Source organism: Neltuma alba, unplaced genomic scaffold (genome assembly GCF_004799145.2).
Source record: "Neltuma alba isolate B1F8T4 unplaced genomic scaffold, ASM479914v2 tig00010436_pilon, whole genome shotgun sequence".
In the NCBI taxonomy this organism is placed as follows: Eukaryota; Viridiplantae; Streptophyta; class Magnoliopsida; order Fabales; family Fabaceae; genus Neltuma; species Neltuma alba.
This window is the reverse complement of record NW_021635332.1, coordinates 59,420-84,190: the sequence shown is the minus strand read 5'-3', so window position 1 is coordinate 84,190 and position 24,771 is coordinate 59,420. Positions and strand designations below refer to the sequence as shown.

The following is a 24,771-nucleotide window of genomic DNA, read 5'->3' as shown; positions in this document are numbered from 1 at the left end:
AAATGAATGCAATAAAATTTTTGGGGGGTTTTTTTCTAAAGAAAAAAATTAAAATGATAAATAAGAAAAATTGACTAAAGAGCAAAGAAAATTAATAAATAGAGGAGACAACTCAAGATTTACATGGATTTAACCTTCATAACCTTAATCAGTTAATTAGACCAAAAGAAAGTGATAAGAGAATGGAGTTAATAAATTTAATCACCTACTTGAAACAAAAAGAACCCTCAATTTCAAAAGCCCTTAAACCATCAGAGAATTCATAACGGTATAAGGTTGGTTAATTAAGCTTATTAAAACCAATGAAAACAATTCAAATTAATTTTGAAAATTATGTTTGAAATCATCCAACCAAACAATTAGACAATTAACCAACTTAATCAAACAATTAAGAGGTCAAAGAACCCAAATTTTGCAATTCAAACCATATTGATAATTAAATTCATAATGAAAACTCAATTATAAATTCAATTAATAATGCAAAGGTTCATAAACATAAATTTCAGCAAGTGTTTCAATACAAATAAAGTCCAAATATCAATTCAATCCAAGAATAAAAGTGACAATCTAGAACTAAATTGTCTCAGAAAAATACAATTTAAAATTATTTAAAAGTAAATAATCTTAAGTCCTTGAATTAAAAAGATAAATGAAATATCACTCCCTTGTGGTCTTCAAGTGCTAGTCTAAGGCTCAAGCCTCCTCCATGCTCCTCCCAAGTTGTCTCCCTAATAAGCTTAAATTGTCATCAAAATGTGTCTTCCTCCAAAATTGTTAGATGTCATAGCCATGAATTGATTGAAAGTGATGGTGAGGTGTAGATAAGAGTTGTGTGTGTAGTGAGAAAGGGGAGGAGATTGATTGAATGAGATGATGGAATATGGTGAGAATAGTTGGGTGAATGTGGAATGGAATCAATAAATGGTGAGAGACGGCAATTCTTCAATTGACTCGAGGAATAGTGGTTTTTGAAATCAAAGGACGTGATTTAAGGTGTATGTTGGAACCGCAAGGCGAAGCTTGTTTTTGGCGAAAGGGAAACTTTTTCAGATAGGTGGCGGCTCCCATATTCAATAGGAGGAGAGGGATATTTTTTTATCTAAAGCTCAAACCTATTAGTAATTAATTGACCAACTTGATATTAGCTATTAAATTGTGTTTAAATTCTAGAAACAATCTTGTACCATTGGATTTCCTATATGCTCTTTCTTGACTTATAAGAATTTAAGTACATCCATTAATGTAGATTATATCCAAATATAATATAATCTATATCAAAAATTAAATATTAGATATGCACAAAAATTAGGCAAGAAATTACAAAATTTTCCAAAAATAATCTTTCTAAAAATATGAGACTTGTTTTCAAAGAAATAGGAAAATTAATTCCAAGTCAAAAATAAGAAATCATAAAAAATATGTTTTCAATCCAAAATCTCAATTTTTATGAAAAATCCAAAAATCAACCAATTAATTCAATGAAACCTAAAAATCCAACTAAACTCAAAACCTATCATTTAAATCTTTGATTAATGTGAGATAAATTATACAAAAATTGGACCTTATCACTTCTGCAATTTACTACCGGCTATATAGTACTTATAAGTGATCTATCATACATATTTACATGAAAATTTTAAGGAAAATGATCATTTAGTAATTTATTCATATATTTATTACTGATTTTCGGTTCTTTTTTGAGATTTTCAAATTTTTTATCGTAATCTAAAATCAAATTAATGGCAAGAAGAACATTTTTTTTTAATTTGAAGAAGATTTGGTAGAGTTTTTCACTATTTTCTATCCCTAGAACCTCTCTTGGAATTCCATGAATTTGTTGAGAGCTTCTCTCTCTTTCCTTCGTCATATCATCAACATATCACTTAATTATTAATATCAGTAGTTATTCATTTATATCATTATTGAGTTGTTTTTTTTGTCTGACTTATATTATCGAGAAGGGTATCATTTAAACTCTATTCACTATTAACAAAAAATAATCAATATTATTAGAATATTTTGTCCAAATATTTAATTGTAATCATTAACCTTACTTTTCAAGATTAAATTGACTTTCCATTTTAATCTTTCAATTTTATCCTTGAGATCAATTTTTTCCTCTCACTTTTGGCCTTGGATGTCACACTATTTGCCAACTTCGTCACTTATCCATTTTAACCAAGATTATTTCAAGTTAAATATATTTGCTTTAGTTAATCATAGTCACTTTCTTCCCATCAAAAAAAAAAAAAATCAGTCACTTTCACTAACGATAATTATTTTTGGCTAAACATGGTTATTTCTTTCCAACCATTGTTAGTTTTACTAACATAAGTTTATTTTTAACTTTGGTTAACTCGATCTACTTATCTTACCAAGGTTAATTTTCTTTAACCATGGTAAATAATCTAACTACCATTTTCTGCCTTATTGGGCCTACTATTATTCTCTCAATTTAGTTGGGCTTTTGGCAAAATAAAATAAAATTAAAAAAATCAAATCCTATTTGCAATGAACGTGAATAGGATTGTCAGCTAATGACACTCAAAAGATATATATTAGCTGGAGAAGTTGATTGCTCGGCGTTGCCGAAAAATATTCAAAATATATTAATTAAAAAAATTATAAAAATATTATTATCCCTGGTTTTTAATATAAGAGTTAGTTTAATTTTTAATTTAGTCCTAAATATAAAACCTCAATCTACTTTGTTTATCATATTTATCGATTTTTTCAAAATGATTATTGTAATAGTTACACATGTTAAATATTCTGTCAATTGGTAGTTCTAGCTAATATACATACGATTAGTTAGCAAGGATATTTTAGAAAAGTCAACTCATATTTGTTACAGATAACTAACTTAAAAAGTTTTCTTAATCTACTTAAATTAATCAGCTAATTTTTAGATTAAGAACCAGATGTAGTAATATTTTTATCCATGTAAGCTTTTAGTTTGATTTACAAATAATTTGTGGAAATTAATTTGCGAAGATCCCCCCCGGGGGAATCGATGGCTTTGACATAGTCCCCACAATAACGGTAGAGTTCTCATATGATCTTTACTACATGTCTTCATCTCTCTTTTCAGTTTTCAAAATTTTTCACTGGTTATTACTTATAATTAAGAAAATAATTTAAAATACTACCTCTAGTCTATGATATAAGTAACAGTTGACTAATTTGAATAAATTAAAAAAATTAGTTAAGTTAGTTATTTGTGATAAATGTGTATTATTTTTCATAAAATACCATTTCTAATTACGTGTATTAATTAAAACTATCATTTCATATATTTAATTTTAAGAATTTTAATGAGATGACTAGTTTTTTCATGATTTTGATAAAAACAATTACTCCGTTCTTTATTATGAGGCAAGTGGAAATAAATGAGAAGTTAATCAAATTACTAATTTTGTCTAAAATTCAAATAATTTGCCTATATTTAAATAGAAAATTGTTTTATATATATTACATTCTCTTTCATGATTAATAACTTTATAGAGACGACAGATATTGAACAAACTTAATTAACCACCACCTATTCCCCCTTTAAAAAGGTGCTGAAGTACATATCAAGAGAAAAAGACATCAAAATTGTTAGTGCGGCCCAACTCATCCCTCTTTTCATTCTCTTATATTGCATTAAAGGATCTTTCATTCAAGGACAGCAATTCTGTTGGACACTCTACCTTATTGTGTTAAAGTCAAAGAATGTTTACAAAAATGCTTATAGGATTATCCACCAACAAGATCTTCATATTGATAGCAAAATTTGAACTTACGATTTTGTAGGTTATGAGTCAACTCCCTATTAACTCGACCAGTTTTATAATTTGATTGGTTTGAATTGGGCATCACACATCAACTTGTTAAAACCGTTACTCCCTGGACTGATAACACTGTTAATGTTAACTGAGATGGTTGACATATTTATGATTGACGGCTAACTATGCATACATACTAATCCCCATAAGCTGCGAGGACTTTTCTCCATGTTCATGCAGAATAAAAAAGAAACAAACAAACCAAACCAAATTAACCTATATATAGGGACGAAATTTAAAATCGATGTAAAGTATGAGGACTTAAATATTACTTTTCTTTAAATTTAAACCACCATACATATACGAGCTTTTGAAAAAGCAACGTTATTGATTCCGGGAGATACAAGAGCTTTAGCCCAACCACTTTTCTTGTGGTCCCAAAGGAATCATATTTTTTTCCAAACTTTTATTACTATGCGAATCAAAACAAGAATTTGAGACCAGCATACATTATAAACTGGGAATATCCGGCATATATAAGAAAGATTCCCAGATGACAAAAGGTGTTTCAAAGGAAAACTACTTGTATGAAAGCCAGTTAGATCACCAATTTCCTGTTTTAACGTCATCCTTAAACCACTCAAGAGAATAACGGTTGGGATTTATGAGGATTAGTAGTCAAACCTGAAAAGGACTCCATTGAAACTTCAACTAAATCAACAAGTCATTTGTTCTTGCTTGAGTTGAGATTATTATAATTGTTTTAAGCAAGGATAATAATTTTGTATTTCAAAAGATGCTCCATTATTGTCAAATTAAATTACAACACAATGGGCATTAAGTATTATAAAACATACTTGAAGTTAACTTGCCCTTAATTTGTCGCTTTGGGGTTACTTCAAAAATTAACCGAATTAATGCAATATAGTGCACAATCCAGGTCGTATTCACTTTGAGGAGCCGAAAATGAAATTAAATCATAGTAAATAAATGCAAGTAACCTAAACCATGGTTATCAAAATGAGATACGAATCGTGAATCGAAAAGCCGATTTTTTGAATCTTGAATCGTAACGTATCGTGAATCGTAAGATTCATGAATAACTATTAAGGATGATATATAAGTAATTTTTGTATAAAAAGATATCAAAAGTTTGTAAATATTAGTTATTTTAGACTCTAAAAAAAAATATAAAAACCAACATATGAAATTCTAAAGACAAATAGTCCTCAAAATCAATTCACAAAATCAAAATCCTAGCTTAAAAAGACTAAAATCACTGAACATAAAATTCAATTCCTCATTCATCATCTCCAAGATCAATGTCACTCAATTCATGATCATCCTCCATTAACAATGTCACTTCTTCATCATCCTCCTCTTCCCCATCTTCAGCATCATCTTCATTCTCATTCTCTTGTCTTACTATAGATTTTCCTTTGTTATTGGCTTTGGCATTCAAGTTTCTTGGACCTATGGGAAAAAAAACTTAATAAGTATGATGGTATATATTTAAACTAAAAATTAACTTAAGTTTAGCTTTGAAATATTATACCTCTCTTTCTTTTTTACTTGGAGCTCCTTCATCAAGAGTAAAACTCTCATGTATGTCCATCCATGACCCGTCCACTGGCAAGCATGGATTTTCTTTTTCAGTGATCCACTCATCATCAGATTCAATATCTGATAAACAGATTGGATCATATGTCTCTCCTTTTTCCTCTCTAATCTTTTGTCTCATCTCAAGTTGAAGGTTGTACTTGACAAATACAAGTGCATTTAACCTTTGTTGTTCTAAACGATTTCTTCGCTTAGTATGCACTTGATCAAATGTGCTCCAATTTCTTTCACATCCAGTAGCACTACACGTGAGACTCAAAATCCTCATAGCTATCTTTTGCAACTCCTTGCCCTCTCCTCCATAACTTTCCCACCAAAGAGCTAAAAAAGGATACAATAATGAGAAATGATTTCAAAAATTCATATTTATTATTAAGATTAAAAATTACAGTCTTCTAAATAGAATAGACTATAGACTAGAGAATGGTACCAGGTTGCTTTTTGTTTCTAGTATCTATTGCCATGCTCCTTCCAAAAAGCCCCTTAGCAGACTTAAATGCTTCAAGTTGTTGATCAACTAAAAATCTTGTCTTTCTATCCAGAATCATTCTCTCAATAGTTTCATATAAACCAAAATAAACTTCCTGGTCCGCATTAAATTTTTCATCATAATGAAACCTACGAAAATAACAAATAAGTTATGTTTTTCTAAGTTCTAACATACAATTAAACAATAATATTTAAATTTTAAAGTGTATAAAACTTACTTAGGATTAAGAAAGTAGGCAACCGCATGGAGGGGTCTATGTAATTGCAAAGTCCAACGAATATCAATGATCTTCCATATTTTTTTATACCTTGATTCCTTCTTTTCAAAATTGTCAGCAATCTCTTCTTTGGCTCTATCCATTGCTTCATAAATATATGGCATAGCAGGTTTAGAGTCACCATCTACAAGTCTTAAAACTTTTACAAGTGGACTCACACACTTTAAGCAATATTTGATGGAACTCCAAAATCTAGAATCCCCAAAAACCATGTCCACCACTTGCTTGCCCTCACTTTTACTAGCAAAAGTACTAGAAATCCAATAATTGAAGCAAACATGGTTCAAAGAGCATTTTTTTGTTGCAATATACAACTTAGTGTAAGATAAGCTGTTGCAAACCTTGTCACTGCCGGTCTAGCTAATTCTTTTACTTTAGAATACTTTCTATACAAGTTAAGGACCCATGTATGCCTATAAATGAAGGTTGTTATTTTCTTTGCATTGGTGATGGTATTATAAAATACTGGAAGTTGCCCAATGTCTTCAAGGATTAAATCAAGACAGTGTCTGCACAAGGGGACCAAAATAATTTTGTTCTCTTCTCTTCTAACATCTTCCCTGCTGCCACGAGATTTGACACACCATCTGTCACAACTTGCACCACATTATCCTCCCCAATTTCCTCAACCAAATTGTCTAGTAATTCAAACATTTGTTTAGCATCCTTAATCACACTACTTGTATCCACTGACTTTAGAAAAACTGTTCCACTAGGACTGTTAACTAAAAAATTAGTAAGAGACCTTCCTTTACCATCAGTCCAACCATCACATATCAAGGTACAACCCCATTTCTCCCATTCCTTCTTATACTTTGCTAAACTTTCTTGAATTTTATCAACTGCTTTTTTCAAGTGAGAAACTCTCACCTCATGATAACTTGGAGGTTTCAAACCCCTACCATATTCACCAACAGATTTTAACATTTGAATGAATAGTGGACTTCTCACCAAATTAAATGATAAAGCATTACCATAGATGCATTTACAAATATCTTGAATTACTAACTCTCTATCTTTTACCATCTCATTCATTGTTTTCTGTTTGGTAGTTTTTGATGTCCCTTCCTTCCCCTTAGCATCTTGAGCAGTTGCCTCTTCAAATACTTCAACACTACTGGCATCTTTACTTTTTTCTCTATTTTCTAACATTTTAACAAACAACTTTTTCACTTCATCAGGAACACTTGTACAAGGACTCACATTCTCTCTAGTTCCAGCCAAATGATGTTTCATCCTAGCTACCCCACCCCAACATTGATGTGAACAGTATTTGCATTTAACCATAAGTCTATGGGGAGGAACACTTTCAAAGTGATTCCATGTAATATCAGCTTCCTTTTTTTTCTTATTCTGATTCTGACTCATTTTTCCTACCTTCACAAATATAATATCCAATAGAAGCAAAAAAGAAGCAGGAAAAAATTACTAAATAGGAGTAGAATGGACCCCAATCAACCAGCAAGTCAGCAACAGTATAGAGTGGACCACTGCCTTCAATTTTTATAACTTTTTGACCAAAAAGGACCAGTAGAAGAGGAGAAAAAATGCAACCGTGGGGCACAAGATACAGAACGTGAAGAACAGAGCAGATGGGAATAAAAAAATAGGGTTTCACATGCTTATAATTCAATTTGCAGCAGTTTCTCCCTTTAAATAACAAAAAAATCGGAAAAAAAAACAAAAAAAGGGGGTATTATCATGTCGGGTCGCGCACAGATACGGGTCGAATCCGTGCGACCCAACAGAGCCCAGAATCGTGCGATCCACCGACGTCGCACGATTGCGACGTGAATCGCGCGATTCAGATGGCAAAGGGATACACTGGGAGATTCGTATCTCCCAGTGTGCAATCTGTAGCATATCGTGCGATTCGAATCTCGAATCGCATGATACTAATAACCATGACCTAAACTATAAAAAAGGATTTTTGATTTGATAATTGTTAAGTAAACAACTTGAATTAAATTAAAATTAAAATACTTTTTTTTGTTTTTATATAAAAATGATTAACATGAATGAAGATTAAAGAAATGAAAATGAGACACACAAATAACAATAATAATAATCAATCCTCCAATTCAACAATATAGGCAATCATCACTCTAAAAGATGTGGGAGTTAAAACAATGAATTAAGAATTATAATTAAGCTTGTAATCCAACAACCGAGCCACCTCGAGTTGCCACAAAATATTTTCCTAAAATCCCAACTTACTAACTGCAACCAGAATAGTAAAATGGGATTAAGGATGCTAAAAACCAATGCTTAATTAGAACTCTTAAATCCAAAATAACAGAATTAAAGCTAGCAAGAGACAAGATGATCCAAAATTCCAAGCCACCTCAGAAAATCACAATATATTAACTCCAAATCAATACAAATGTCATAACCACAACATTATAATTGAAATTAAAGTTATAAACAGCCCAATGTCACATGCTAAGCAATAATTCAGTTACAATAATCTCCAAATATAATCAGATTAAGCAATACAATTATCCCAACAATCAGAAAAACTATCCTAAGACCTAGGAATTGTTAAACAATTATTGAGTAAGAAATTAAAGCAACTAAAACTCCCTTTTGAAGATCCAAGCTCCTGCCATTCTTGTTGAATTGGAAGATTATACAACCTTAGCCCCGGATTGCCACGAGGAATGCCATATTCAGAATTCTACCATATCCAGCCATGAAGAATATCGAAGAAAGAGTGAAGAAAACTGTCAAGCTTCTCTGGTTCTCCTTCAAGTCGTCACTCCCTTGATCCTCTGATTTTGTCGCAACGCAGAGAGGGAGAAGATGATCGCCGTCAACCTCTGCCTCTCTCCCTCTCTTCCGCTCGTCCACACCGCCGCTCTGTTCTCTCTTTTATTTCGTCATGTTCTCTTGCTGCCATTGCTGATCTGTCTTCCACCAGGCAGGTTCAACGGAGAAGAATGAGGAATGCTCCTTGGACTTGCGCCGTCAGCCCTCTGCTCGCTGGTTCGTGCGTGCCCCTCCTCTGTTTTACTACCAGGTCCCTCGCGCCGTCCCAGCTCATTTAGCGTCCCCCTCCAGCTTCTCCTGATGAAGATGATAATAATGGATATTAGGGGTGGAGCAAAACACTACTTTTATTTTTTTTTCTTTTTTTTTAATTTATTTTTTTCTTTTCTTTTTTATTTATTTATTTTATTTATTTTTTATTTTTTTATTTTCTTAATCTTCCAAAAGCCTGCAAGCAAAAATTCAAAGATAAGGTAGCATTAATTGTCCTCAAAAATCAATTAGTCACAATTAAACCGAAATATGACAATTTTGCCCCTATAAAATAATAATTCAAAATAAAACATATTAAATCAATTAATCAATCAATTAAGGTCAAAAGGGACTAATTAAGTCGACAAAACCCATATAAAAGATATCAAAATATATAAAAATAATTGAGTTTATCAACTCCCCCACACTTAGCCTTTTGCACTCCTGGGGAAAACATCATTAAAGAAGAATCCAATAGAGAGACTCAATGCAAGCAACCATAAGATCGACTAAGTATGAATGTGCAATTAACTCAAGCAACCTTTATTCCTAATCAATCAACAATTGTAGAATATTTCAATGCAAAGAAATTAACACTTGAAACATAGCAGGATAAAGGGAGAGAAACATAATAGAGCTCACATAGGGTACAAGTGTTTCACTCATCTCTCAAATGGGGAAAAATTTCACTCAATTCACCTAGATTAGCACCTACCATAAGCTTGTAGATATTCTAATATCTCCACCGCTAGCATACCTTAGACCCATGATCAAGAGGACTTGAAGGGTTGTAATGTCGAAAAACAAGGCCAAATGAATGAATGGACTAACAAGTGAAATGCATGAGTAATAAAGTATCAACTCAAAGTGAGCTAAAGTACAATCATAAAACAACACCAATGTGCAGATTTTAACCTTTTGAGACAAAAATCCTTGCTCTTCAAACCACCATGGAATGCCTTATTTCAAATTTATTCTTTTGTTACAACTTATTTTCTCTCTCTGTTTTTTTTAATAACTTTCTTTCTTTGGCTTTTTCTAAACATTTTCTTCTCTTTCTTGCCTTTTTCTATCTCTCTTTTTTTTTGCTTTTTTTTTTCTTTTTCTTTGGCATCCAAACCTAAGAAGGCAAAGATATAGACATTAATGATATACTTTTCAAAATGAAAAACCAAATATAACTCATGCAAAACACTTGCTAAAAAAATGAATGGAATGAAAGTGAAGGCTCAAAGGGGTGAACAAAGGTTAAATGAAGTGGTTTGTGTTTGGGTAAAGGTTTAGAAATGAATGCCTCTATCATCTTCACAAATCTAGGTATTAGTGCAACTTTGAAAAAGAATCTAGACAAGTTCCAGAGGTTAACCAAAACTAGGTGAAAATCACACAAGATGAGAAAATATATGGCTCAACAATCCTTCCATCAAGGCTTTTCTCCAAGATGTTTCCTCTTTAAGGATCAAGCTATGAAACAAGGTTAATAACACTGCACTAAAAGCATTCTACTATGCTAATCAACTAAGAACAGAAATCACTCAATTCAAATGCAATCAAACTCAGCCGTGCAATATTCACAAGCATTGTGCAAAAGGATTTTAAAAGAGATGCCCAAGGATTACAAAAGTCAAAATTCAACAATAGAGAGAAACAGCAACTCGCCCATACAGCAGTGTAGAACACTAAGGCGAATGAAAACAGGAGGACATAGAAACTAGCAGCAAAATTCCCAAGCAAGAATCACTCTCAAATCATGCGATGCAATTCAAAAATCAACCAATAAGGCAAAGAAGAGAGCAACTATAATAGCAATACTTAGGAAACAGGAACAAATCCAAAGGAAAAAAAAATTTCCAAAACAGCTCAACTCAACAACAATCTCTCCCCCACACTTAAATTTTGCATTGTCCTCAATGCAAAATCCAAGGACAAGGTAATGACAAGAGAGAATAAGTGAGGAAAGAGACAACCTTGTGCTTAAAGCGCCTTAGACTCTTAAAAGAGAAATTCTCATCAATAATGAGAAACATGAAATTTAGCAAAAAGGATTGCTCTTCATGATTGCACTTTCTTGGTGGTGGCTCAGGGTCAATTGAAAGAGGTCCAAGAGCATATGGTGGAGTTTGGTGTTGAGGAGATCCCTTCCAATTATGTGCCTGCATAGAAAACAAGCTAGCAGCAATACCAAATCCAACAATATAAACTTCGAGTGATTTCAAATAAAGTAAAGACATTTTATGATCTAGGCTCTTCAAGTAGCTACAGCATCCAAGAAAGTCAATGATACTCCCATCAGTAGGAGTCAAACAATCATTTAAAGTTTCAAAACACTTAGGTTCATGTGACGTGGAAACTTAAGAATCCAACTGACAGTTATTGGAGTACAGCACATCACTATCACATTCACAAGAGGTGGGAGGTAAAAGGGTGGACGCAGAAGAAGATTCATGTAAATTGTGATCATGCAATAAAATAGTACTATTTACACAACTAGCTAAGTCAGGAGGTAAGTCACAAGACAAAATTTGTTGAAAAGACTCATCTACATGCATAATTTTGTCAGTCAAAATTTCAGAGTCTTTCTCAACAACACTAGAAGCTACTAACTCAAAGGAATTATCATGCAACTGGTTCTCAAGGCAATGATTATTCTCACATTTGTCATCAATAATTGCACTTAAGATTTAGCAACCTTAATGTTCTCATACTTATCAATAACAGCACTTTCAATACTAGGAAGAGAAACATGGTTGGCATGTGAATCATCACACAAAACAGCATCTTCATCCAAATCACTACCACTAAGAGCAACAAGATGAGTATTAGCATGTTCAAAAACATGAGGGGATTCACAGACAATTTCTTCATCCATCTCATCATCACTCATATTATCAAAAGCTTCAACAGGAATAGTAGTTATAGCACAAGGGTCAATCTCCTCAAGAAGAGGATCAATATTACCTGATGTAGAGCACAAGTCCTTATGAGTTTGTAGATGCTCATGCTTCATTTCAGCTTCTTGTATGAGTAAATCTGGGCACTTTGGTTCATCCTTCCCATTCTCATATTCAATTTGAGCTATATCACTCAAGATTTTCTTTAATGCACTCTTGCATTCTCCTAACTCTTCCTCTGATTCCTTTGAGAGTCCAGATATCTGTGCTTCTTCAAGTAATCCATGGTAGTATGAATTTAAGCGGTCATAAGCTTCTCTTAAAAATTGTATCTGGTCCTTCTTAGGAATAGTAAGAAATGAGTCAGGTTCATTGAATTGATGTCCATGAGATTGGGGGAGAGAATGGTACTTGGATTGGGACGAGGGTTGATGGTAGTATTCAAATGGAAAAGGAGGTGGTTCTTGGTGGTGTGCATATGCTAGAGATATATGATTAAAGTATGGTTGGTGAGGTTGGAGTGATGGGTTAGGTGATTGATGTGGAGGATGGTTCATCCAAGAAGGGTCATGGGTATAGATGTGGTTAGGCATTTGAGACTCTAGCTGAGCTTAGAAGGAGTCCAACTGTTGTAACAACTCTTCAATCTCTTGAGAACATGTTGAATTAGAAGGTGCTTCATTCCATGTACTATTTCCTGCAAAAGAGTGAGAGTGCGAGGGTAGATCATGATTGCTATTAAACCAAGCCATGAGTCACACAATCAATTCCTAACAAGAGCCAATCTAAAGAAACTCAAAAAAATCCTAAAAAGCTAGAAAAATCAAAAAAATAAAACAAAAACACACAAACAGAAAAATCTGAAAAAATTCCAGAAAAGAAAGAAAATTAGAAAAAGTAGGGAAAGCGTTTGAATTTGGCCAAAATTTGCTAGGGCTAATAGTATAGCTATTAGTCTTGCTTAAAATGCCCAAAATCTTTAGAATACCAATTTTCAGAATTTTCTAGGCGAGAAAAAAATTTTAGTTCCAACAAACTGAATTTTTTTTTGAAAACTCAGATTTCTACAAAATTTTGGATGTAGATCCAACATTATGATGCAAAGACATGCAAGTGTCTATATCTATATGCAAAAAAAAACAAGATATTTGGTTGTATTTTTGAAAAATTTTGATGCAAATGAAAGAAAAGCAATGAAAAATCAAAAGAAGCAAATGCAAACTACTAAAGAAAATGCAAAAAATAACAAAAATAAAAACTAAAAAGGCTCAACAATTGAACCCCAATCAAGGCTACTTGACACTTAATTACTAGGGAACCAATTTCTTGACTCTCCGGCAACGGCGCCATTTGAACTTAACTTGCCCTTAATTTGTCGCTTTGGGGTTACTCTAAAAATTAACCGAATTAATGTAAGATAGTGCACAATCTGGGTCGTATTCACTTTGAGGAGCCAAAAATGAAATTAAATCCTAGTAAATAAATGCAAGTAACCTAAACTATAAAAAAGGATTTTTGATTTGATAATTGTTAAGTAAACACCTTGAATTAAATTAAAATTAAAATACTTTTTTTTGTTTTTATATAAAAATGATTAACATGAATGAAGATTAAAAAAATGAAAATGAAACACACAAATAACAATAATAATAATCAATCCTCCAATTCAACAATATAGGCAATCATCACTCTAAAAGATGTGGGAGTTAAAACAATGAATTAAGAATTATAATTAAGCTTGTAATCCAACAACCGAGCCACCTCGAGTTGCCACAAAATATTTTCCTAAAATCCCAACTTACTAACTGCAACCAGAATAGTAAAATGGGATTAAGGATGCTAAAAACCAATGCTTAATTAGAACTCTTAAATCCAAAATAACAGAATTAAAGCTAGCAAGAGACAAGATGATCCAAAATTCCAAGCCACCTCAGAAAATCACAATATATTAACTCCAAATCAATACAAATGTCATAACCACAACATTATAATTGAAATTAAAGTTATAAACAGCCCAATGTCACATGCTAAGCAATAATTCAGTTACAATAATCTCCAAATATAATCAGATTAAGCAATACAATTATCCCAACAATCAGAAAAACTATCCTAAGACCTAGGAATTGTTAAACAATTATTGAGTAAGAAATTAAAGCAACTAAAACTCCCTTTTGAAGATCCAAGCTCCTGCCATTCTTGTTGAATTGGAAGATTATACAACCTTAGCCCGGATTGCCACGAGGAATGCCATATTCAGAATTCTACCATATCCAGCCATGAAGAATATCGAAGAAAGAGTGAAGAAAACTGTCAAGCTTCTCTGGTTCTCCTTCAAGTCGTCACTCCCTTGATCCTCTGATTTTGTCGCAACGCAGAGAGGGAGAAGATGATCGCCGTCAACCTCTGCCTCTCTCCCTCTCTTCCGCTCGTCCACACCGCCGCTCTGTTCTCTCTTTTATTTCGTCATGTTCTCTTGCTGCCATTGCTGATCTGTCTTCCACCAGGCAGGTTCAACGGAGAAGAATGAGGAATGCTCCTTGGACTTGCGCCGTCAGCCCTCTGCTCGCTGGTTCGTGCGTACGCCTCCTCTGTTTTACTACTAGGTCCCTCGCGCCGTCCCAGCTCATTTAGCGTCCCCCTCCAGCTTCTCTGGATGAAGATGATAATAATGGATATTAGGGTTGTGGAGCAAAACGCAGCGTTTTGCTCCCTCCTTTTATTATTTTTTCTTTTTTTAATTTATTTTTTTCTTTTCTTTTTTTATTTATTTTATTTATTTTTATTATTTTATTTTCTTAATCTTCCAAAAACCTACAAGTAAAAATTCAAAGATAAGGTCGCATTAATTGTCCTCAAAAATCAATTAGTCACAATTAAACCGAAATATGACAATTTTGCCCCTATAAAATAATAATTCAAAATAAAACATATTAAATCAATTAAGGTGAAAAGGGACTAATTAAGTTGACAAAACCCATATAAAAGATATCAAAATATATAAAAATAATTGAGTTTGTCAATACTCCTCTCGTCCTTAATGTACGTAAGACCTAATTTTAGAGTTGATGTTAGTTCTATATATAAAATATATTTTATATGTTTATCAATTTTTTTTTCAAATTAACCTTATTGATATTTCTTCAACAATAATCAAGTAGAAAAGATAGAGAGAAAGTTAAGAAAAATAATTAGTATGTTTTAGAAAAAAATATCATATTAACTAACTTAACTAACATTCTTAATCTAATCAAATTAATTAATTAGGTATTACATTAAAACCGGAGGAGTGTAAAAATATTTGATATATTTTGATATGTTCAATATCATATATATTCATTAATTACACAAAAAAGAAAATAAATTATTTTTTCAAATATTATCATTAAATAAATTAATGTTCCAAAAGTGTAGTAATAATATTATTTCATATTTACTAATTCACTGCATCATATGAGTAAAAAGGATGGGTCTCATACAACGACTAGTTCTCCCTAGGGAGAACACCTAGTCATCCACCCACCTTACTTGATAATTAATATACACTCCTCCGGTTTTAAATATAACACCCTTTTTGTAGTGTAATTTACACTACAAAAGGCGTCTTATATTGGGAGGAATATATATTTATATAAGACTTACAATTTGACTTACAAGCACTTCCAAAATGAAAATTCACCCCACCAAACGTAATTCTTAGATCTGCCACTGAATACCAGAACCAACTAATAAAAAGCTCTTTTACACTTTGAGATAAAATTTCTCTCATATATTTACCTTGCATAACGTAAAATAACTCAAAATAAGCTAATTCGAACACCACCAAGCAAATGATCCAACTCTTTGGCAAACCTCTCCATGCATTCAAGTGGCAAGCAAACAAGCCCCACCCTACCTTCCTCTCCTTTACAATTTCTGTGTCCAATGTAGAAAGTTACTCCTGGAAATGTTTGAACTCCACTCTTTGCAGGACCAGCATATACTGCCTTGCCCCACCCAAAGTCAACATCTCTGAATCCAAGTCTGCTCAAATCTGATACCATACATGATCTTACTGTTAAAAAACATGTCGGTCGTCTAGTGGCTACCAAATCAATCACAGAGTGAAAATACTCATCATTCACTTCAGCCTTTGCTTTCTTCACTAACTCCAAAGCATACCTTAATGGACTCTCACAAAGCTCACCAACAGTTGAAACTGCAGCAGGAAACACAGAAGCATTGCCATAATAACCTTTTGGTAATGGAGGATTTAGTCTGTTATGTCCAAAACGTGCATTGACGACCACCATCATGCGAGCATCTTTGTGTGGATCTAGTTGTAAAGCTCTTGTTCGACAAAGCCAAAGGCATGCTGTAACAACCTCAAATGATGAGGAGGATTGACGAAGGTGGTCGGGGAGTAATCTACGGAGGGAAGAAATCTCAGTTGGTCCGAAGAAGAAAGATCGAAGAACAATGTTTGTGTAGGGTTTTGTCGTGGTTTCGATTCCTTCTTCATCGTACTCATGATGAGTGCAAGTAACACGTGGTGGGTCTCTCGCATTTAGAAGTTCTCTATGCCACACTGGTTGAATGGAGGGTTCAGATGCGCCTTTAGCTAATTCAGCAAGGGCGTTCATGAATTGGACTATACCATATCCATCACATAGACAATGATTCATGCGAAGAGCAAAGATGAAACCACCACACTTCAGGCGTGTCACCTACAATTCATAAATGTATGTCAAGAATTTGTGAAGTATAAAGAAATGATTAAAAAAGGAAAATTAACATGCAAGTTCCTATAAATTCTTCATCTTATTCAATATTAAATACTTGTATTTTTTTTTTCCTTTTTGTTGGTCATTATAACTTTCTCAATTATAGGTATTGATCCCTATACTTATAGTACTTTGTTAATTTGTAAGAGAAATAACTATAGTAGTTGATTATGTGACCCTCCCCCAACATATATCTGGATTAATTTTGCTGCATTAATCTAAATAAAATTAAAATCTAATATATTACATATTATATATAGATGCAAGGAAAAATCTTTCATTTTTTTATTTTGTGACAACTTAATATCGATTAGTGAGCATCCAGATGAACCTTAATTAATAGATAATAAGTATAAGACCTTATCCTTATAATTGTGGAAATCATAAAGATCAAATAGAAAGGGAAAAAAACTACCCGAACCTGTCATTAAAAATTAGGTCAAATTATCAAGTTTGTGGAATTACTTTTACAAACAAATAGATGAAAAGGCAGAGTCAAGCTAATTAGAAAACAGGAGTGTATGAAACCTGAACAAGCAAGATGGGACAGCGAAGGATTTGATCAGAAGCAGGAGAAGAATAAAGAAGGTCTCCAAAGCATGGAAATGGAGGTTGAAGATCATTGCCAAACTGTTGAAGAGTGACGTCAGCATCGGCCTCAATGAACATAACACCTTCTTCATTACAATCCACCATTAGTTTGTGATCTTCACCTTCCCTGATTCTTCCTGCAAATGGATAGTAAAACACAAGTGTTTGAGCCAATGCTTCCCTGATGACTTTGACTGGGTCCTTCCCTGCCATTGAAGCTTCAGAACGATAAAAATGAATGAACGGAGTTTGAATACGTATGAAATCTCTGCCATCTATGTCAGACAAAGGCTTGAGTTCACGAGGAGTAGGCTTCGCCGGCGATATAAGCTCAGGCTTCTGTCTTCTAACTGTGAAAACGAGATCAGAAGGAGATGGTTGTTCCATGGAGGAGATGATCGAAGAAAAGAAGAAAGAGAAACGATAACTGAGTGGTGTGTGTTCGCGCGCGCGCGCATATATATCTTGCAAGTTGTTTATGTTTCGTCTGGATGGAGCTTAAGTTTATAGGTACGAGTTAAATAAGACCAAAGCTAGTTTCGTAAGTAAGAAAATTATAAATTTAGAATATTCTTCTGGAATTTGAATATTAAATTATATTCCTTCTGATTCAAAATATAAGCAAAACATTAACAGAAGGATTTCGTTTTTTTTTTGCATAAGATAATATTTATTTTTGTCTGAATATTTAATGAATTTGTTCCTATTTTACTCCCATATATTCTCTTTCCTCTTTAATTCATTTATTACATCATTTACTTACTTTTTTCATTAATAAGGGTATATTTGGAAAAAAAATGCCTCTTATAATTATATAACGTCGTAAGTTGAGCTTTTTCTCGAACTGTAGGGACAATTAATTGCTAATTAAGAGTCATCCTTTTACACGTGATGCAATTACGATATTAATCATATCAAAATATATCAAATATTTTTTGATGTTTTATAATACTTAATAACTATTGTGATGTCATTAGACAATAAAGCATCATTTAAAACATAAAATCATTAACATTGCTTAAAAAAGTATAAAATAATCTCAACTCTGGCAATAGCAAATGAACAGTGTTCATTCAGTTGATGTTTTAATGGAAGCTTTCTCAAAGTTTTCTGAACCAACTGGTTTTTTACCACAAATCCTCAAAATCATCTCAGCTGCTCGGAGCCTTTTAGCGTCAAATTTTGAATCAGTGGAGGGACCTTTATTGTCTTTGAATTGGCCAATGCCATTCCACTTCCAGGTAGATATAGGATGTTTTCTTATCCCCTTTTTGTTTTTCTTTCTTTCTTTGGCTTTTCTTCTCAAAAGCAGGTTTTTTTCCCCCACGAACAAAAGCAGCTTCTTTTCAGTTGTCTTTTTTACTCATATTTATAAAATATTAGAGTATATTTGAGAAAGCCTTCTAACACAGCTATTAAATGATATCTGTTTTTGGGAAAATAATCTTCAAGTATTATTGGTAGTTTATTATATTATTCTTTCAACATCATCACAACTAATTGTTTATATTAGCTACTCCTTCCAATTCAAAATATAAGATAAACTTTATCTATTTACGTTTATTAAAAAATTAATTAAAATCATTTTAAAACAATTTGCAGTGTTTAAATAGCTAGACCGGACCGAATGATCCGAGCGGCTAAACCGCTGATCGTACATTCCTTTGGCTCGGTATAAGTGGAAAACTCATTCCAACGGTTAAGCTGGATTTGCCTGGCATTGGGCCGCTATTAAGCAGTTAACCGTTAAAAAGCCAGGAACCAGAGTGGCTAAGTGAAAACCATCCAGCCATAACCCGTCCAAACTTCCACCTCCAAAGTCCACTTGTAACTTCCATCGAAGAAAATCCAATACCTCAAAATTGGTTTAGAAACGTTGATCACATATCCCCAATACCCATTCTTTTCTCTGTCATGGGTACGGAAAAGAGGAGGAGTAGAAGAAGAGCATAAAGAAGAGAAGGAAGAAGGGGAAAAGAAGAATGTCTCACGAGATTAACACTGATTATATCCAAAACTATCATATCAACAACAACAAAAATGTCTAACATGATAGATTGGAGAGGGGAAAAAAAATGATGAGCATCATCTTTTGCCGGTATGAAGTTCAAAGCATTGTGAAATGCTGGAGAAGAAGAAATTTTGACGGCAACATGCTTGAGCTTGAGAAGCTGAGAGTTTGAATACCCAGAAAGTTAAAAACTGAAAAGTAAAAGTTGATGTGGCGCTTCAGCAAATTGACATATTACTATCAGACTCTTTAATTTTTATTCTAAAAAGATACAAATTGCCCTAATTTTCATTCATCTCCACCGTCTATCAATTTAATCTTGTTTTCTACCATTTTTTTCAGCGGCCAACACGTTCCCAATACTGAACAGAGAAGACTTGTAATTATAGCATCTTGTGTGCTAGCCACTATGCATCAGGTGATGTAAAGCTAAGGAGCAAAATAATCCCTTATTTTTGAAATTTGAAATGCTTAATATGCGCAAATTATGAAATTAATTCTAATTTCAGATTAAAAAAATTGATTCTATAAGTGTCTATATATATATTCTACCATAATTTTTTTTATATTTGTATGCATATAATGTTATATTTAATTTAATTATTACATTACCGGTCCAACCAACGGTCTAACTAATCGACCATTTGAATCATAACCCGCAAGTCTTTTGGCTTTATGTCCGGTTTGGCTTATAAAATATTGTTATATATATATAGAGAGAGAGAGAGCAGTTAGTACATAATTCAACAAACACCACCTCAGGTCGAACACAAACCCATCCACTTGATAAGCCATGAACTTGATGATGACATATACTCTCCGTACTCTTTATAAGAGCCTAATAACCGAATTATGCAGTTTAAGATAACAATTAAAATTAGTTAAAAGTAATAAATAAGAAAAATGAACTTTTTTTTTGGGAAAACATGCCCTTATTTATGAGGGGCAAGTAAAAAAAATATATAAAAGAGAATGTAGTATATCAAGTTGCCAACCCTTTGATTAAAGTAATATATAAAATTAATTAGGAACAAAAATTGTAAAAACACATTAAATGTCTAAACAACCAAGATCTTATGAAAAGAAAGAACTAAAGCAGTTTAAATTTCATGCTACCAGAGGGAGTATGGTATGTTACCTATAAAACACAAACACCTGTCTTAAAATATAATTTGACTTCCAAACACTTTTAAAATGCAATTTGACCCCACCAAATTAAACATAATTTATATTAGAGTTTTTGTTGATTCTTGGATCTCCTGCGGGACACGATTAACTAAACAATCCAACTCTTTGGTAAATCTCTCCATGCATTCCAGTGGCAAGCAAATAGGCACCACCCTACCTGCCTCTCCTTTACTATTTTTATATCCAACGTAAGCAGTTAATCCTTGAAATGACTCGAGAGGAGTCTTTGCAATACCAGCATACACTGCTTTGCCCCACCCAAAATCAACATCTCTGAATCCAAGATAGCTCAAATCTGATGCCATACATGATCTTAATGTTCCACAAAATTTTGGTCGTTTCGTGGCTATCAAATCAGCCGTGGAGTGATAATACTCCCATTTACTTCAGCCTTCGCTTTCCTAACTAACTCCAAAGCATATCCTAATGGACTCTCAAAAAGCTTTCCAGCAGTTGAAATTGCAGTTGGACACACTGAAGCATTGCCATAATAACCTTTCGGTAATGGCGGGTTTAGTTTGGGTCCGAAACGTGCGTAACGATGAACATCATGCGAACATCTTTGTGTGGATCAAGTTGTAAAGCTTTTGTTCGACAACGCCAAAGGCAAGCCGTGACAACCTCAAATGAGGAGGATTGACGCAGGTGGTCGGGGAGTAATCTACGAAGGGAAGAGATCTCAGTAGGTCCGAAGAAGAAAGATCGAAGAATGGTGTTTGTGGATGGATTTGTGGTGTCGATCATTTCTTCATCATACTCATGAGTACAAGTAATACGTGGTGGGTCTCTCGCATTTAGAAGTTCTCTGTTCCACAATGGTTGAATCGAAGGTTCAGTTGCGCCATTAGCAAACTCAGCAACGGAGTTCATGACATAAACAATGATTCATGCGAAGACCAAAGATGAAACCACCACACTTGAGGCGTGTCACCTACAATTTGTGAAATATAAAGAAATAAGGTTAATAAAAGGTGAGACGTGTGTGGGACTTGGGGTGTCACCTGCCCCCTCTGCTATTTAGAAAATAGTGTGTGCAAAACCTGAATAAGCAAGATGGGACAGTGAAGGATTTCATCAGAACCAGGAGGGGAGTAACGAAGATCTTGGAAGCATGGAAATGGAGGTTGAAGATCATCACCGAACTGTTGAAGTGTGACATCAGCATCAGCTTCAATGAACATAACACCTTCTTCATTACAATCCACCATAAGTTTTTGATCATCTTTGAGCCAATGCATCTCTGATGACTTTGACTGGGTCCTTCCCTGCCATGGAAGCTTCAGAAAGATAAAAGTGTATAAATGGAATTTGGATGCGTAAAAATTGTTGCTCATCTAAGTCAGACAAAGGCTTGATCTCATGAGGAGTAGCCTTTGCCAGCGATATAATCTCCGGCTTCCGCCTTCTCACTGCTAAAACGAGATCAGAAGGAGATGGTTGTGCTGCCATGGAGAAGATGAAGAACAGAAAGAGAAATAATTGCAATTGCTTTTGTGTTTCCTCTGGACGGAGCTTAAATTTATAAGTACAAGGGAATCACTGTTAAAAATGACAAAGGAAGGTGAATCACTACCAAAAGAAATTGACTTTAGTTACTGCTGAAAATCAAAAAGTTACCGTTGAAGACAGCCAAATCATGCCATAGCTATTGTCGCTGAAACTTAACAACAGTGACAAAAAGAGTCATTACTGAAAGATGTTTTCAGTGGCAACATGTTGAGTCACCGCTTAAAGCTTCTTTCCTTGGTGACATTAGAAATCGAGGCTAAAAGTCTTACTTTTGAAAATTGACCTTCAACGATGACTCTAAAAAGTTTGCTGCTGGCAACATTTTGTGTCGCTATTGAAAACCATCACTAAAAGTCTTTTTTCTTTTTTTTTAATGATAATACATTCATGTTAAAAATTTAATTTAATAATATCATTTATAAATATGATAAAAAGTACTGTCTTTATTTACCTTGTATAAATGGGACCAAAGGAGTATAAAGAAAGAATTTTCAATTTTTCCCGTTAAAAATTAAAAAGTTTATTTACAAATTTTTAATATATTAATATAAAATTATAAAACTTGAACGTGAACTTCCTAAAAAATGAATACTAGCTCAAATCTTAATTATAAGACTTTATTTGTAATCTACAAATAAGGTTTTATAATTAAAACAGAAGGTAATATATTACTTAGTTTTTTTTTTCAATTTCTATATTAAAGCTTTGAACATCAATATATTGCAAATTTGTTACACATCAATATCAAATTTTAATTTGGAAAGTTATTATAAAATTTTTGTGTCAATGTCAAATAATAGTGAAACAATTTCTTCAAGCAAGCTCCCTGTGAAAATATTAAAATAAAAGTTTAAAGATGCATGATTAATGCATGGACTCAGATATAATATTATTGTTCGCACCGCAAGTGCACAGGTCGTCACAAGTAATAAAGTGATGAATAAAGTATTGTTCCCTCGAGGATTTGGTTATAAAACCCGATCAAGTATTAATTATCATACTTTTGTCTAATTTGAGTTACACACAAATATCAAGAATGAAGGAAAACTATTTTCAAAATTAAAAATTAATATAAAAAAAAGAGAAAGAAAAAGTGATTCTTCAACTCCAAGGACAAAATGAGTCATAGGATTATTTATCCCCCTTGTATTTCAAAAGTACTCAATTAAATCCCCATTATACTTGCTTCTTAATTATAGATTAAGCTAGCCAAGTACACTAAATTACCTACAAGTGCTCTCTCAAGTCTCCAAATAGATGTTTAGTTCAATTAATTCATCAATCTCTTAATTTATTGATCAAACCCCAATTTTCATTGCAAACCTTATATGACTATGTGAAGTTAATGAGTATATCTCTATCTCATTAACAAAACTATCCATTCAACTTGCAAACTTTAAGTTCTCACACAATTTTACCCAAGTTCCACACTCAACTTAACTTAGCCCTCTCAAGCATCAATCAACTAAACCTAACAATCTTATTAGTGGCCAATCAACAAGAAGCATTAAGCATAGAGTAAAATCAACATAACCATATCATTAACCACAAATATAAAGTGAAAATGAGTACTTAGTCCATACAACTGTTCAAAATAATCCTAGAATAGAAGCTTAGCTACTCATGTTTAAAAAACAACTATAACTACAATGAATAACTATAGCCATATCAGAAAAATGAAGAGGAAAGAGGAAGAAGACATCAAAACCAAAGAAAATGAACTTGAATCTCTTCAAATCTTCAAATCTTGGCTTCCATAGCTCCAAATACCTCAAACCCTAGCAGAACAATCTCCCAAAATGAGCCTTCAAAGGTGAAGAACGGTGAAAAATGATGCATCCCTTCGAATTGTATACCATATGGAGCCCTAGAACACATGTTGTCTTTAAAGTGCAGAGTATCAATAATTCTGCGCATGTGTTGGTTGCAGCCAAGATTTCTCTTCACTGCAGCCATTCCTTTTTGTCCTGATCTTGGCTACGGTCAAGATTTTCCTTGGCTGCGGCCAATTGCTGTCTGAAATACTGTTGGCTGATGCTAACAATGCTCTGTTTTGCATCTCCTCTTTTCTTGATTTTTTTCAATGTGTCATGGCTTCCTATGTATCTTTCCAACTTCATGAGATCAATATTTGATTCAAATGGCTCCATTGGTAAGCTTCAACTACTTAACAAAGCAAGACAAACTATTAAAACCAAGTTAATGAGCTAGGGGCAAAATATTCACAATTAACCAAAAGTCATGATTTTGGCCCAAGTATGAACTATTCAAATTTTCCTATCATAAATACTTTCAAATATGTATTAATTCACCAAAAAGTATGATAACCAAGGCAAAAGGTGCTGAAATAACATGAATTTCATAAGGTTAACAATTATATTTGTCCGTTTGTTACTATTCTTCATTTAATTATAGTCATATAAGATAAGATCGCCAATTGATCATTGACTCGCTTCTTATCTTTATCCAAAGTAATACATTATGCATGCTTTAATAAATAGTCGTATGACGAAAGAAAACAAATATATTCAATAATTGTTGTCTTATTACATTATATGTATTAAATGTCAGCTTCAATCAATTATATTTTCCCAAAAAATTTAATCGTAAACATTAACGTCCCTTGAGATAAACTTTTCTCCCACT

General features: G+C 33.1%; 2 protein-coding genes and 1 pseudogene across 2 annotated transcripts; all 3 read right to left on the bottom strand.

Annotated features, from left to right (window-relative positions):
- Window positions 1-5,629: 5,629 nt before the first annotated feature.
- On the bottom strand, window positions 5,630-7,522 carry LOC114756562 (uncharacterized). Its single transcript, XM_028945509.1, has 3 exons — window positions 6,708-7,522; window positions 6,185-6,406; window positions 5,630-5,708 (listed from the first exon to the last, which is right to left on the bottom strand). Exons 1-3 carry the CDS (start codon window positions 7,520-7,522, stop codon window positions 5,630-5,632), a joined length of 1,116 nt encoding a protein of 371 aa, XP_028801342.1.
- Window positions 7,523-15,860: 8,338 nt separating this feature from the next.
- Window positions 15,861-17,804, bottom strand: LOC114756561 (benzyl alcohol O-benzoyltransferase-like). The gene is made up of 2 exons (XM_028945508.1): window positions 17,355-17,804; window positions 15,861-16,769 (listed from the first exon to the last, which is right to left on the bottom strand). Exons 1-2 carry the CDS (start codon window positions 17,802-17,804, stop codon window positions 15,861-15,863), a joined length of 1,359 nt encoding a protein of 452 aa, XP_028801341.1.
- Window positions 17,805-20,654: 2,850 nt separating this feature from the next.
- Window positions 20,655-22,065, bottom strand: LOC114756559 (benzyl alcohol O-benzoyltransferase-like; annotated as a pseudogene).
- Window positions 22,066-24,771: the final 2,706 nt, after the last annotated feature.

Bases quoted from the DNA above. Each gene is read 5' to 3' on its own strand.
- LOC114756561 (XM_028945508.1), bottom strand. From the start codon at position 17,804: ATGGAACAACCATCTCCTTCTGATCTCGTTTTCACAGTTAGAAGACAG. The intron at 16,770-17,354 runs GTTTCATACACT...TATGAATTGTAG, and splicing joins GTCCCATCTTGCTTGTTCAG to GTGACACGCCTGAAGTGTGG.
- LOC114756562 (XM_028945509.1), bottom strand. From the start codon at position 7,522: ATGAGTCAGAATCAGAATAAGAAAAAAAAGGAAGCTGATATTACATGG. The intron at 6,407-6,707 runs GTTAGAAGAGAA...TTGGATTTCTAG, and splicing joins CTCGTGGCAGCAGGGAAGAT to TACTTTTGCTAGTAAAAGTG. The intron at 5,709-6,184 runs GTATAAAAAAAT...ATCCTTTTTTAG, and splicing joins TTTGAAAAGAAGGAATCAAG to CTCTTTGGTGGGAAAGTTAT.